Source organism: Anthonomus grandis, chromosome 15, assembly GCF_022605725.1.
Source record: "Anthonomus grandis grandis chromosome 15, icAntGran1.3, whole genome shotgun sequence".
Classification (NCBI taxonomy): domain Eukaryota; kingdom Metazoa; phylum Arthropoda; class Insecta; order Coleoptera; family Curculionidae; genus Anthonomus; species Anthonomus grandis.
In genome coordinates, this window is record NC_065560.1 from 6,990,452 (window position 1) to 7,005,957 (window position 15,506).

Sequence of the window (15,506 nt, forward strand, 5' to 3'; positions counted from 1 at the left end):
GATACTGTGATACTTTGACATTAATTGAATGTGTAAAACAATCAATATACACATATTCACTAAATTTGATAATGGTAAACCTTCTATAACTAATCGTTTAATAATCGCCATGTACGTGAGAAAACCGATACTCCGATATACATTATAAACTTTAGCTCGCCTTGAACTGAATTCTTAAGTATTAAAATGGTCAAGTTAGCCTAAGGAGCTTCCTATCTATGTATCTGGCAATATAGTTTTTGTTTGGTGGACAACTTTACCTTTCGTAGTATTATCAGTACTTCATCAAGTAAAATTAATAGATATGTTTTGCTTATTTCAATCTCTAAAAAATATAAGTAGTTTCAAAAGAATTTTATATTTACACAAGGTTTGAGTCACTTAAATGACGCACCAAGCATTCCTCTCACTCGGAGTTAAGTGAACAAATTTGAGGAAACTGATTCAACACTAGATAAACCAAAATCCAGACGAGCAATTTTATCTAGAACGTGGAATAAATTAATCAATCTGTTCGTGATGATTCCGACTTCTCCATTCGAAGTAAGTGCTCGCTATACCGCATTTTGAACAAAGACCTAAAGCTGCACCCATATAAAATTAAATTGGTACAAGAATTAGAACCCCAAGATGCAATTCAGAAGCTAGAATTCGTAAACCAAGCAATTGAGCGCTTACAAACGTTTACCAAGATGTTATTCTCGGATGAAACTAATTTTCATCTTAAAGAACGCGTAAACAAGCAGAACTATTGCTATTGAAGAGCAACCAATCCCAAATGTAAGCATCAGAAACCCAAAAGTGACATTGTGGGCTACGATTTGATCGTAAGGAATTCGGTTTATACTTTTTGAACAAGAAAGAAGACGCACTCTTACAGTGAATTCAGAGCGTTATGTGAGGATGTTAAATGAGTTTTTACGGCCTGAACTGCAGAATTTTCCGGACTATAACCAATACGGTTCCATCAGGAGGAAACATCGTCACAAACATCCAAATGGCAGAAAAATGTTTTCCTTCGTAAAATATTTACAGGAAAATTAACCTCGAGAAGAGGATAAATTAGCCCGCACGCAGTACTGATTTGAGTCCCATCGAATTTTTTCTGTGGGGTTTTTGCCTCAAATCTAAAGTCTAATTATTAAACCAACTTCCCTGATGTAATAAATAAAACATCATCATCAGGGCTTAAGACACTAGCAAAGCAACGACACTATTTGAAAAAAGTACTTAAGAAACTATAGGCAATAAGTTATATACGGTTTTTTTTCGAATAGTGTCGTTGTTTTGATTTCTTAAGCCCTGATGATGGCCTACGGCAACAATTTTTAATTTATTAAATACGCTGAATACAAATAGTTTGCTTTATTTATTAATCAACCACAGCTTACTGATATACTGATTATTGCCCGATGTAGTTAAAACAAAATACTCGCTACGAAATCAGAGCTACCACGGAGCCTACCTGCCCATTAAAAATTTTAAAGTTAGATTGAATAAGTGTCGAAAACTCAAGGGAAACATTTGGTCTTTAGATTATCTTTTAAGAAATAAATTCCCAAAGAATGTATTTTAATAATTATTAATTTTTTTTTTCAATAAATGGCTTATTTTATTTTTTATCAATGTTTGAACATAACATTTCTTTTGAAACACCCTGTATTACATACGTTAAAAACCTACTCACTCTAGGTAAATGCATTAATTACATAATATTTCAATAGCATACACCGCCAGTATTGGTGATTACGTCATAAGGTGTCAATATTAACTTAGTTAATACAGGATTAATTACGCTTTAGACGGGATCTGGAGAATTCTAACTTTTATTCATTTGGTTAAAATATTTAAAAATGACTTGTTCTAAATTTTTCTTTCAAAACTTTATAAGTACGAGACTGCTGACTGAGACACCCACCATAATTACAATTGCCTTGGACTCTTAATAGAATTCGTCAATATTTTCAGACGTCTTTTGGACTACTACTTAAGCAGGGAAAGACCAGGCAGATTGTGATGGTTCGATAATGTCGAGTTGCAGCATGTTATCAACCTCCTCATCGATAATCTTTAGAGTGGCGGGTGAGTATCTATAAGGGCGCAAACGAATGGGTTGGGCATTACCAGTATTAATCTGATGCTTCACTAAATCTGTTCGACCAAGCTTACCACCCATTAAAGAAAAGTATTTTGAAGTAAATTTATCCAAGGCGGATCGCTGTTCTGGGGTTAAAGTTTCCCGAGGAATAATGGCTTCAGTGATACAGATTTCCTGAGACGGCACACCAAAATACCAACAACCATTTTGCAAATCAGGAACGACACCAATAGTTTTCCAAAAATCGGTACCCAATATCAAAGGACAACTCAATTTCTCCACTACCAAAACACTGCAAACCGCTACCTTATCATACAAAACAATAGGTAAGTTAATTGCGCCAATCACTTTACTAGAATTATGATTTCCAAAATTGCACTGAGAAAAAGGTGATGATAACAATTGTATGTTTGAACGTTGTAATATATGCTATATGCTTAAACCAATAGCAGTAACATTTGCTCCAGAATCCAATAAGCCAATAAATTTAATATCGAGACTTCGAGATAATGACGATCATCACCATTGCACTGTGCGAAGGCGTCGAACTGATCTCTCAACTAACTAACAGTTCGCCCTTGGGTTTCCCGACCTACTACAATTTGGACATGAACGGCTAGTCACATTTTCCCGACCGCAACGGAAGCAGTGTCGACGAAAGGGTTGTGGACAAGTACTACTCAAGTGGCCAGTACTACGACAATTCCAACAAACCACCGGACCACGAGAATTCTGAAGGTGCGGTGAAGAATTCATTGTATGTACACGAGGGTTTCTTGGTCGCTGATACATCAACTCAGGCTCGGCGACATTATTAGGGTTTACTGGAGGAGGTTGCATGCGTTGAGTTCTCAATTGGATGTTCTCAATCTCTTGTGCTGCAAGTTCCAGCTCTGTGATGTTGGTGAAATTGTGAAGTGCAAGTCGATTTTGCAATGAGGGGAGCAAATTTCGGCGTATAATGCGAAGTTGCATTTCTTCGGATGGAGGTTCATGTCGAACTTTCGAAACAAGTTTCGCATTTGTGCAATAAATATTACCGACTTCTCCACTGGACCTTGTGTTCTATTCCTTATATCACACCAAATATCCTCCTCATATTCTGACGATAAATAGGCAGACCTTTAAGTTTACATTTCAATTCTTCCCATGACCTGATATCACTGCGTATAGATCTATACCAAGACAAGTCTGTGTCCGAAAATAAAATTACTGCACAATGCAGCAGCTGATTCCAAGATCTTCCACAAGCAAAACCCAACTCCTTTACACGCTCAATAAAATTGGTAACACTACCAGAACCATCAAAATGTAACTGCCATTTTGAAATTGTTGAAAAACTCTTCGCCAGCTCATCAAAACCTAACGGAAACGTGACATCATTGGCATTAGCAGAAGTAAACACGGGTACATTCCGCTTCAAGGTGGAATTAGATTGTGGAGGAAAGGAATAGTTCCTTAATGGGGAATAATAAGAACACGTTATTGGGTTGTCTGGATCCTGTGAATTAACGTTTGTAGAAGGAATGGTGTGAAGTGACTGAACTAAATGTGTCGAAGTGTGGTCACAAAAAGTTGGTGCTGTTCGAGTGAACTGAATTGAAGCAGGCCGAAATGAACAAGAGGAACCTGGATTTACAGATACCGTCGAAGGAATCACATTGGGTGAAAGATGGTGTCAGACTTCTGTCTGAGCTTGAGAAACAGGAAGAGGATGATCCAGAAGGGAGTCCTCTCCAGGGGAGAGGACTCCCTTCTGGATCCTATTATTATGAATTATGAATTTGTTACCGTAATATAGATTTTACGTCAAGATGATAAACCTCTTAGAATCGAAAAAGCTGGGGAATAAAAATAATCATGTAACTATTATCCACAGATATTAACTAAGAAAAATTGGAATTTTTGTAGCTTCAACTCTGTATTTTCCCGGTTGCTATCAATTTTTGATCTTCAGTTAACCCTTTCAGTCACTGCGTTGTCATTTGACATTAACTGTAAAATACAAATCTAACTACGTTAGATTTTTGCCGTTTAGTCACGATGTAAGCAATTGGCGACAAGGTATTTAACGCATTTAAACACTCAATGCCATCTGTGTTATTTCATCCGAATTTTGATCGCGCTTGGCTTATTAGTTGTTTTGAATGTTTGCACGTGGGCACGCCGAGCCGTCATAACATTGACGATTATTCAAATACCAAATCGAGTTGAAGTTTATTTTACATACGTTTTTGTTTTCAAGGGTTGTTTGTTTGCTTAGCGGTAAGTATTAGTAAGTAAATATTTATAATGGAGTGAGGGTATTTTTTTTAAATTATGCGTCGTCATTTGGCGACAATGTGACTAACCGGTATAACATTTTTCAGAATTTGGAAAAAAAAAGGTTGTAAGAAATCAGACATAATGAGCAAAAATAAACTGTTATCTTATGAGAAATTGGTCGCTCTAGCAAAGGAGATGTCAGACATAGAATATCTAAGCGATGACAATGGGCAAGATGAGAATGAAGATATAAATGGTAAAATTTGTAAACTAGTAATGATTTATTTGTTATAAAATAAATGTTTTTCTAGAAATTCTGGACAATAATGATATGAACGAGCTGCTTGGTAGACAAGAAGATGAAATTGTTGATGGTTTGGAAGAGCATCAAGAAAATACAGAGAACGTAAGTGAGCAGGTAATAGTCGGCGAATCTTTTGTACGTGTCGTAATAAATGTCCAGAACAAGGAATCTACTACTAGTGTGACAGAGTTTTTTCTCGAAAATGATCTTACGATGAAAAAAAACATACGTTGGAGAAGAAATGTCACCTATCTTACTCCCCCATTACCGAATTCACATAATTATGGGAAATTTGCACTATCCCCGGGTTCCTTTCTATTGGGATTCAAACTTAAGAATACCTCGTATAGCAGATTGTATGGCTCTCAACAGATTTTTTAAAATTCGAATGCATGTTCATTTTGTGAATGTCGAGTAAAAGGATCCACAAAACAATGATCGTTTCTGGAAAGTAAGGCCTCTTTTCGATGCAATAAGACAAAGATATATATCTCTGCCTTTAGAAAGTGAGCTATGCATTGATGAATAAATGGTCCCCTTCAAAGGCTCCTTGAACGTCACCATGGGGTATAACAATTTTCGCTCTGTGTGGAAAAAGTGGGACACTCTACGATTTTATTATATATGAAGGATCAACAACCAAATTAGAAGATATATAAAAAAAAGTCTTCGGCCTTGCAGGTGCTGTTGTAGCAAAATTATCAACAAGAATAGACGTACAAAATATTCAGTTGTATTTTGACAATTATTTCTCCAATTATAATTTATTGCAATCTCTTAGGCATAAAAATATATATGCCACATGCACAGCTAGAAAAGATAGATTCAATAAGCCACCATTCACCTCAGACAAGGAAATGCAACGCGGATCTATGGAAGAAATTATTAGTGAAGATGGTGAGGTTATTATGACCAAATGGTATGACAACAAGCCTCTGTTTATGGCCTCAAAATTTATGGGTTCTGGCAAAATAGATAACTGCCGTCGCTGGAATAAAGTCGGTAAAGAGTACGTCATGGTGCCGAGACCAGAAGTAGTAAAAACTTATAACCGTTACATGGGCGGCGTTGATAAGTTAGATTGCATGATTTCGATTTACAGAACATTCATTAGATCACGAAAGTGGACTTTGCGAATGTTTACACATGCCATCGACATGGCTTGTACTAACGCATGGTTTGAGTATAGACAAAACGCACAAGAAATGGGCATTCCATCGAAAGAAATCTTGGATTTGATACATTTCAGGAGCCACGTCGCAGAAGTTTTTGATCGCGTGTAATGCTGTATCAAGAAAAAGAGGAAGACCTTCAAATGAATCACTTTTAAGTCCACTTCCTAAAAAGAGAAAGTACCAAAAAACTAGACCCATAGATGATGTGCGCTTGGACAATACAGGACATTTTCCTCTTCACGAGGATAAACAATCAGCTTCAAGATGCAAACTTCCGGGCTGTAAAGGTAGTTCTTGGATTTTTTGTGAAAAATGTACAGTGCATTTATGCTTGACAAAAAATAAAAACTGTTTTGTAGCTTTTCATAAGCAATAATAAAATAAAGTTTGATTTTATATGTAATTTTATACATACTTTTATTTCATCGTGAAGCAACCCTTTGGTCACAATGTGGTCAAATGACAACATTCAAAAATTATACCAAAAACAAAAAAAAAACAATTTTTTAAGATAAAATGCCTTTCTGCTAAGCATAATAACATCATTTTTAAAATATCAGAATTTTTAAAGTCCTTACAAATAATTGTGACTGAAAGGGTTAACTTGGCCTAATTTCACTAATTATAAAAGCAAATGGTAAAATGTTGTACAGATTCATCAGAACCACTTTTCTTTGTAACGATAGTATCTCCACTCCTATCATTTATCACATTTCTAACAAAGACATAAGAAAAAATGAATTTGTCTTTATTGCCATTTTTATGTTTTTATGTTAGACAGAAATCAATTCACGATTTCTTTATCAATAAGAAAATCTGAGAAATTAATAACTTCTAAACAAAAATTAGAAAAAAAATCTTTTTTTTTGCCATTTTTCAGTTATATCTGAAAAATCAATAGTTTATGAGAAAAATCACAATTTTGTATTTTTGCAATTTTCGTGTTTCATAGGATTTCTAAAAAAACACTTCATAACTTCTTTACTGTTAGAGATAGAGACGTGATTCAAAGACTGGCACGTAAAGAAACTTCTATGCATCAATACAAAAATCTGAGAAATCAATAGTTTTTGAGAAAAATCATAATTTATATATTTTTTACTTTAAAATGTCTTCACTCTTAAAGATAGAGACGTGTAACAAAACTTACCAGCAATATTAGTAATCTGCAGCGCCAAAGGCACAATATTCAAATCGTACATCAACTTCAAAATATACGCCGTATCTTGCATGGTCAAATTAATAAGCTTCACGATATCTTGAGCGTTATCAAACATTTTTATCACCTCATCTGGTTCCAGTTCAACTGTTAGGTCCGCGGGGATTTTTAACACTTGCTGACACAGAGTAGCTAAATCGTATGACCTGGCTTTAATCAGTTCTTTAGCGGATATTTTCACATCGGCAACTAGTCGACCAGTGAACAGTTCTCTGGCTAATTTTTTATTTTGGGCCCGTCTTAATCTGCTCAGTTTGCTGAAGGTGCTGATGTTATGTTTTATTAATCTATGAGCCAAAATGTCTGCTTGGTAGCCGTGCAGGTTATGGCCAACGACCAGATCTGGATCGATTTTATGAAACTGGGTGATAAAGTAGTTCAAAAGGGCTTGTTCGTTGTTCATTTTTTGCACTTTGGTGCCTTTGTAGTTGGTTAGAACTTGATGAATCGTGGGGGGTAGTGGTCGGTTTGAGGGTGCAGTGAGAACTAGAAAAAAAAACCATTTAAAAAAAAATAAAGAAACAGAATCGAATTGACTATTTAACATAAAGGAAAACGGTTTTCTGGATCAAAAATTAAATGTACTCACCACAAAAATGTTGATCAAAACATGGCACGGGTTGTCGCTTATCTACCGCATAATTAGACTGTACCACGCAAGTGATCATCAAAATTTCACTCTGATTGGTCGGCTTATTCATGTGACTACGGAAATTGACCGTTAAAACGGTCAGGGGAGGCGGCGGCACGTTTTTGTTCACCTTAACGACGTCGTTTGGCGAGTTACAGTTGACCTCGATTTGACACCAGCTGAGCGGATTTTTGTTAAATTCCGGATTTTTGATTTCCAGCCAACCGGGACCTTTGATCTTCATATTTATGAGGAATCGTTCGATGCTACTGGAGTCCGACCCAAAGATCCGCGAGAAGGTTTTCGGCGGTTTGGTTAGGAGGTCCATTTTGATTTTTGGGAAATTGGCCTAAAACCGTTAGTAGTTTTAAATGTTGATCTTTTATTTAGATTAATAGAAAAAAATTAATAAGAAGTCCATGTTTTGTAGAGCAGTGATCAATATTTAATAGTTCAGGTTCATCATATTCCAAAAATTAGTGATCACAATGCTAAACAAAATTTTACCTACTACCATCGGTTAATGAAACACTATAATTCTGAAACTATACAAAACTTCTTGACTGACAGGTAAATATATTAGCAGATTCTTTAATTTTAGATCTGGAAAATAGTTTAAATATAATGTGTCCATAGTTCAAAATATCTCTTAGCCTAAAATATAAAAATAAAAAATGGATAACCTATGATATTTTACAGTTAATGGAAAATAGGGACAAGTTATATGTAAGGGCAATTCATGAGGGTACTCCAGATCTATGGGAAAGCTATAAAAGGGTTAGAAACCAAATAGTTAATAAAATAGGTATAGAAAAAGAGCTTTGAAAAATTCTTAAATCACTTCTACCAGGTAAAAATTCCATTTTATCAAATGGGGTTGTATTTGAGGGATAGACATTTACTGATGAGTTTGATATAGCGAGTAAATCTGCTAAATATTTTATTAATAGTATAGGTCAAATAATATATATTTTACCCAAATTTTCAGGGTTAAATAATACAGTTCAAAATATATTAAGATATAATATGAGGGATAAATTTGAAAATACTTCTATGAATAATAGAAGATCTCTGTTAAAAAATATGAAAAATGTTATAGGAGGAGAAAGTGGCATCTCAAAAAACTGCTTGTAGATGTATTTGAATTTGTGGGTAACCGTGTGTTAGACATAATAAATACATTGCTGCAATATGGTGAATTCCCAGAAAATTGGAAGGTCTCAACTATTTTACCTAAGGTCTCAGGCACAAGACTGGCGAGTGAGTTTAGGCCTATTAATACTGTACCAGTTTACGATAAACTTCAAAGTGACTGTGATTAAAATAATATTAAGATAGATAAGAGTAGATAAGAGTAATTTTGTTTTGGCAATTTTCTTGGATTTTAGAAAAGCGTTTGAGACGGTAAATCGCTTATTTTAAATGACATTAGAGTTAATATTACTCTCATAAAAATTAACAAGGTCATTTGAAGTGCTATCAGGTAAATTATTACAATGAGCAAAGTAGTATATTAGCATTATTTATATTAGGAGGAATTTCAAAATTTTGCCATGTACAATATTTAGTTTTCTTACAGTATTTTAAACTCGATCTTTTATGGGCTTGATCGGGGCCCTCGGGAATTACGGGCCAAGGTGCAGCGAGCGGTTGCCGCTGTGACGTCATCCTAGACGTCCAATTTTGCATTAGGTTTTACAGCACGCCATCAAAATCACAAGTCCATCACAATACTCGAGGCACGTTGACAAAAATCGCGGTATTATATTTTGGTTTATAATTTTACATTCTTTTGCTGTGTTAATTAAAGGTAATTCGTTTTCCATCTTTCAAAAAAGGGAATCCTATTAAATATAAATGTTTTTTAGGTAGAAGTAGATCGTTAAACCAGGTTTTATTTTTAAAAATGCCAGATCTTTGCTGTGTACCGGGATGCAAATCGAACTATGCGGGGGAAGACTACGGTATTTCATTTTCCACATAACGATCAAATAAAGCAGAAATGGCTCCGAAATATCCACGGAGACAATTTTGTACCCACCAAATATTCTGTTGTATGTATCAAACATTTCGAAGAAAATTTCATTATGCGTGAAAGAAAAGCGGAAAAGAAGGACGGTTCGGTATTAGCATTAGCAAGGGATTGAGTAAAACTCATCGCTGATGCTGTACCATCTATATTTCCAAATCAACCGAAATATTTTACCAAACAAATTGCTCCTAGAAGAACAGATCCAGAACAAAGATTAACCGAACAGAAGCGCAGGGAAATAAAAAAACGAGAAAAACAAGATGCAGCCGATAATATTAAAGATTATGAAAATTTTAAGGTTTGTTTTAAGTTAAAATTTGGTAGCAATTCAGGGTTTGTAGTATTGGAAAGTGATAGTTCTACTTATTTTTGTAAATTGAATATTTGCGCGGGCGTGCCAAAAGTGGTTTGCTCCTTCTCAGTCAATAATAATTTATTAGTAAAATTATTTGTGCGTAATTGTGAAATAAAATTTTCACCTGATTATCTTGGTAAAGATTGTATTTTAAAACAATGGTCCCAGTTTTTTAAATTACTCCAGTATATGGACCAATTATGTAATGAGAATGCTAAACCTGATATGGAATCTGTGATAAGTAACGTTAAAAAAGAATTAAGCTTAATTGTTAAGAGCGATTGTGATATAGTTACAGAAAAAGTGATTGGCATTTACAAAAATGCCTCGATATTCTCCAGATATATACATTTGGGCTAGTACTCTACAATTAACTTTTCCTAGTGCCTATAAAATGTTAAGGGACAGCAATGTGTTAACTATCCCTCATCCGGATAATATAAAAAAACTTTCATTAAGAAGAGGTGCTAGTACTGTTATTACGAACTCGCATGTCAAATATTTGCAAGAAAAGCTAAGACTTTTGAACGACAATGAAAAATATGTAATTTTGATGATGGATGAAGTATATGTTAAAGCTGATATAGGGTATAAGGGAGGAAAAATTATAGGTGTATCTTCAAATAATAATTTAGAAGCCGCTACTACAATTCAAGCTTTTATAGTGTCACCTTATTTTTCAAAAAATAAAGATGTAGTGGCGCTACATCCTGTAAAAAAGACTCTGAAGCTGAATATTTAAATGAACTCCTTATAGATGTAATTAAGATTCTTTCTAGCTCTGGGTATCATAGCAATTGTATCAGATAATAATCGGGTAAACAGAAAATGTTTCGAAATTTTATGTGGTGGGCAAATAAAAACTAACATTGCAAATCCATTTAATAAAGACAATAAAATTTTTATTTTATTTGACACGGTACATATTTTAAAAAGTATTGGAAATAATTGGTTTAATCGGCACGATAGCAAACAGACCCGAAACATATGTGGTTTTAATGTGGAAGGCGGAATTGTAAAGCATTTACGTGCTTCTGTCTCTGATTTAAAACAAATTTATACAATGGAATGTGACAAAATTGTTAAAATGGCACCCTCTTTGTCTGCCAAATCTTTGTGGCCCTCTTCAACAGAAAAACAAAACGTAAATCTATGTTTAAACATTTTTAATGAAAGTAATATTTCTTACTTCAATCTTAGAGCAAAATGGCGAAGGAACCGTAGAATTTCTTAAAATAATGTTGAAATGGTGGAATATTGTTAACTGCAAAAATAAACTTTTGGCGCTGACAAAAAGAGACTCCTCCCGCGAAGCTACATTTAGGAATAATGACGAAAATATTGCATTTTTAAAAAACTTTGTTCAGTGGATAGAAATTTGGAATGAAAAAAACAGCGAAAAGTCTAGTTGTAACCTTTTTTTCCCTTATGCATACTACTAAATCTTTAATAGAATTAGTAGACTACTTACTAAACTTTTTACAATTCGAATATGTTTTATTTGGTAAAATACAATCAGATGACATAGAAGGCAGATTTGGGAAATACCGTAGCATGTCTGGTGGTAACTATCATATTACTGTTACCCACATTTTAGAATCAGAACACAAATTAAAATTATTAAGCATTTTAAAACTAAACTCATCAAAATTTGGGGAATTTCATGTTAAGGATTTCTTGAATACCTATACAGAAGAAGATTCTTTTGTAATAAAGCCTATTGATACTTTCGTCTTTAGAGATTTAGATACCGAAGAAATTAATATTACTGAAAATGAAATTCAAATCTTAATATAATAATGCCCATGTTGTCAAAATTTACTATGTTCTGGAAAAGGTATGGCGTTTGAGGATACAAATAATCTTGACAGCCGGTATGAATATCTAAAAATATCTGATCGCGGGGGATTAAAATATCCTACGAATTTTTTAATACAATTCTTACTGAAATGCTATTATACCTGTTTTCAAGTTTTAATTTCAGCAAGGTATGAAACAGAGTTCCTAAAAGTAAATTGCCAAAAATCAGTTAACTATTACCTTAGTGCTAACAGATTTTGAAATATTAGACGAATGTGAAGAATGCGGAATAAAACAAAAACACTTATTAGAAATCTGCATTTCATACCTTGCAAATGTACTTTTAAATAATTATTCAAAAAAGCTAAATAATGATCTCAGAGAACAAGAGCATAATAAAAATGTTGAACGAAAGCTTAAAAAATTAGACAGTAAGTAAAATTAAATTTTACTTACCCACTTAAAATACATTTTATAGCAGTTTTTTAGAATAGGTAGTATTTTTTAGTTACCAAAAATGTTTGTGATATCTTAGAATTATATTTTTATTTATCTTATGAAAAAGAATGTTTTATTTTATTTTTTGTTATAATGGTTACAAAATCAGAATTTATATTTAAGTGTTGTGTGTTATTTATTTCTTTGTAAAAAATGTACTTGTTTGTGTTATTATGAAATATAAAATATATTATATCAGTACACCACATGAAAAGTCATTATTATTCGAGTTATTATTATTATTATTAAGTTAAGTTATAAATACGTTTATTTTATTCTAAAGCAAAAAAGTTCAAATCGCCCATAAAATAATTCACACGGTCCTCGGAACTTTGGCACTTCGGACGTCTAACGATGCAGAGCAAAACCTTCGCCACGGCCCGATAGATTACGTGGGCCCCGGCTTGATCCCTTAATTTAATATCACTCCATGAAGTATATGATCCATGAAGTATATGAATTTCCCGTAATTTTTTGCTGCAACTGCAATGCTGCATATTTATTAATTATATTTTTGATATGAGTACTAAAAATATCTATTTTAATCTTAATGTTATTGGTTTGATAGGACATTTCCATAGAAACTGAGAAGCTTCTTGTTCAAAGAGAGGATTTCTGATAACATTATTATAGTTTCTATACTTTGGACATTGTTGCCACTACAAATATTGAAAATGCAGAAGCATCCATAATAAAGAACAGATATGTATTGTCATCAGTTCTTGCTCAAAGATCGATACAAATGAACATTTAATACCACCAGTGGTAATCAATATCATCGTCTCGAAATTGGCCTTTACACCTAGCAACACCAGCAAAAAAATATAACCAATTAAAAGTGCAGTTCTGACATTGAAGTTTTTCTTGAGAGATCAAAAAACTCAAAGAATCAAAAGCCAAAAGAGCACCTAAATAAAAAAACTACACTTAAATTGCCAGCTTGAGAAAAAAACGAAGCGTTCAAAGAGATAATCATTAGTCGAAAATGGTAACTTTTGTATTATTTGTTAAAACAATTTAACACAAAAATTTGCATCTATGAATTCAATAAAATGCTCTGCATGTCAACTTCGTTCACTTCGAACGCATCAATTCACATAGTGACTATTTTACCAGCAAACACTCTGCATCTGATTATGAAGAAGAAAATGGTGTGTCAGAAGGCTGATTTTTACAATAACATGTAAGATAATAATTGTAAAACATTGGAAAAATAATAAGAGTAGATTTATTAATGCAATCACCTTAAATGGTGGTGTATTAAAATTTAAACAAACTTTCTCTCCTGTTCCAACTTATGACCTTATTGAAAATTTTGTTATTCTTTTAAACTCCTTAAATGTATACTTGTAAAAAAATTCCTTAGAGTATTTGGAATATATGTAATAGTTTAGAATCTATTAGTGAAAATCCTAGCCCCTTCCAACTTACAAGCCTCTCCCAGATTTCTAGCAATTCTGTTTAATTTTAATTTAAAGTTAAATTCTAATTAATAATTTGTACTTACCGAGTATTTAACTTCCAAATAATCTGACTCTTCAGGTACACTAACATCAAACGCGTATTTCTTCTGTGTTAATCGTGCCTTAAAAGTCTTAATGCCGAACGTATCGGCGATTTCTGAAAATTCACTATATAAGTCCTTGTATGTTACAGTTTCTTCTGTTGGCTTCCCTTGATCATCCAAAATCTGCACAATTATCAAACGTTTAAATACTTATGACATAAAGAATATTAAAACAATACCGATTGAAACTTACGTGAGGGGTGGGAAGCAGAAAAATCTGCCTCTCAACGTTTTTAATAGCCACACAACAGCTTACATATTTTTTTTGTTCAGTGGAATAAGTTTTCCCAAAAAGAAACACAGTTCCCTTTTGCTTTTCAGGATCTTCAAAAGCGTCCCACCAGAAAAACCTAAATGCCTATAAAACTGAAACATTTTAACAGTCTAAAACTTAAAAAAAAAGGTCAAACCTTATTGTCGTCGCCTGAAAACGGCGCATCCATTTCAACATCATTCGCCTCGGTTATTTCATTGCAAGTAGTAAAAAGGTCACTTTTCATCAACAGATCCTCAAAACCATCATCCATATTCTCTAGTTCTAATTCAGTATTATTCATTTCTTTTATTTCTTCTTTTGGCTTAATTTCACAACTATTTTTGCTTTCTGACTTCTTTATTATTTCATCACAGTCAATTTCATTGAAATCATCATCAAGAATATCGAGATCTGGATCAGATCTTTGAGAAATTGTGTTGTTGCTCAGTTGTGAGTCTGGCTCTCGCTTTAGTTTGATTTCTGAGTCTTTATTTGTGGAATCTGAAATTATGCAGATAGAAGTCTAAATGAACAACTCTTTGAATTATAAATTACAAACAAAAGCAGCATTATTATATATTTTTTTAATACCTGAATCATTCTTTTCTGCATCATCCATCTCTACATCATCAATAACTGTGCCCAGAGAAACCTTTTTAGACCCCTTAACATCCACAGGTTTATTAAACTGCTTAAAATAATTCTGGACCACTTGTTTCCTGGGTACAAACACCTTGGTAGGCTTTACAACAGCTTCCTTGGGTTTTTCATCAATTTCATCCAAAAGTTCCGACAGCATATCATCTCCTTGAATTTGTGTCTCCTAGAAATAGGAAAAAATAGTGTTTGAGGTATTCAGACATATGAAGGATTTACCTCCTTTTTCTTGGGATTAATTTTGGCCAACATGTATTTAATGTTGCCCTTTGGACCTTGGTCAGAGACATCCCTCCTCCTTTTGCCAGACTTGGTTTTGCTGCCAGATGCCTTTGTAACCGACTCTGCATCTAGATCGTCATCGAAAATGTCTCTGCCATCTTCAACATATCCACTGCCATCTATTAAAGAATTAATATATGATATGTATATACAGACTCAGAATTCATCTAATTTTATTATACATGTTGATGGATGTGAGTACAATAGAATCTGCTCATGTGTATGTGGTACATAAAGACTGTGTTTTTTGCGTCACATATTTATATCGGTTATTATATTGAGAACCTTGAATTTATAAGTCGGTTTGCTGCTAAAACACTAATTGGATGCTGTAGTGACAATATTACTAAAATATTTGAGAGAATGC

General features: G+C 33.6%; 1 protein-coding gene across 1 annotated transcript in view; it reads right to left on the bottom strand.

The window, feature by feature from the left end:
- The window catches only part of LOC126745088 (DNA polymerase alpha catalytic subunit), a 34,701-nt gene that overhangs the window by 15,076 nt on the left and 4,119 nt on the right, over positions 1 to 15,506 (bottom strand). Inside the window, exons 3-9 of the mRNA XM_050452783.1 lie at positions 15,077 to 15,258; positions 14,792 to 15,023; positions 14,355 to 14,701; positions 14,138 to 14,302; positions 13,885 to 14,067; positions 7,651 to 8,041; positions 6,993 to 7,547 (exon numbers count right to left, since the gene is read on the bottom strand). Of these exons, the coding sequence (XP_050308740.1) occupies positions 6,993 to 7,547; positions 7,651 to 8,041; positions 13,885 to 14,067; positions 14,138 to 14,302; positions 14,355 to 14,701; positions 14,792 to 15,023; positions 15,077 to 15,258 (2,055 nt within the window). The remainder of the gene's footprint in view (positions 1 to 6,992; positions 7,548 to 7,650; positions 8,042 to 13,884; positions 14,068 to 14,137; positions 14,303 to 14,354; positions 14,702 to 14,791; positions 15,024 to 15,076; positions 15,259 to 15,506) is intronic.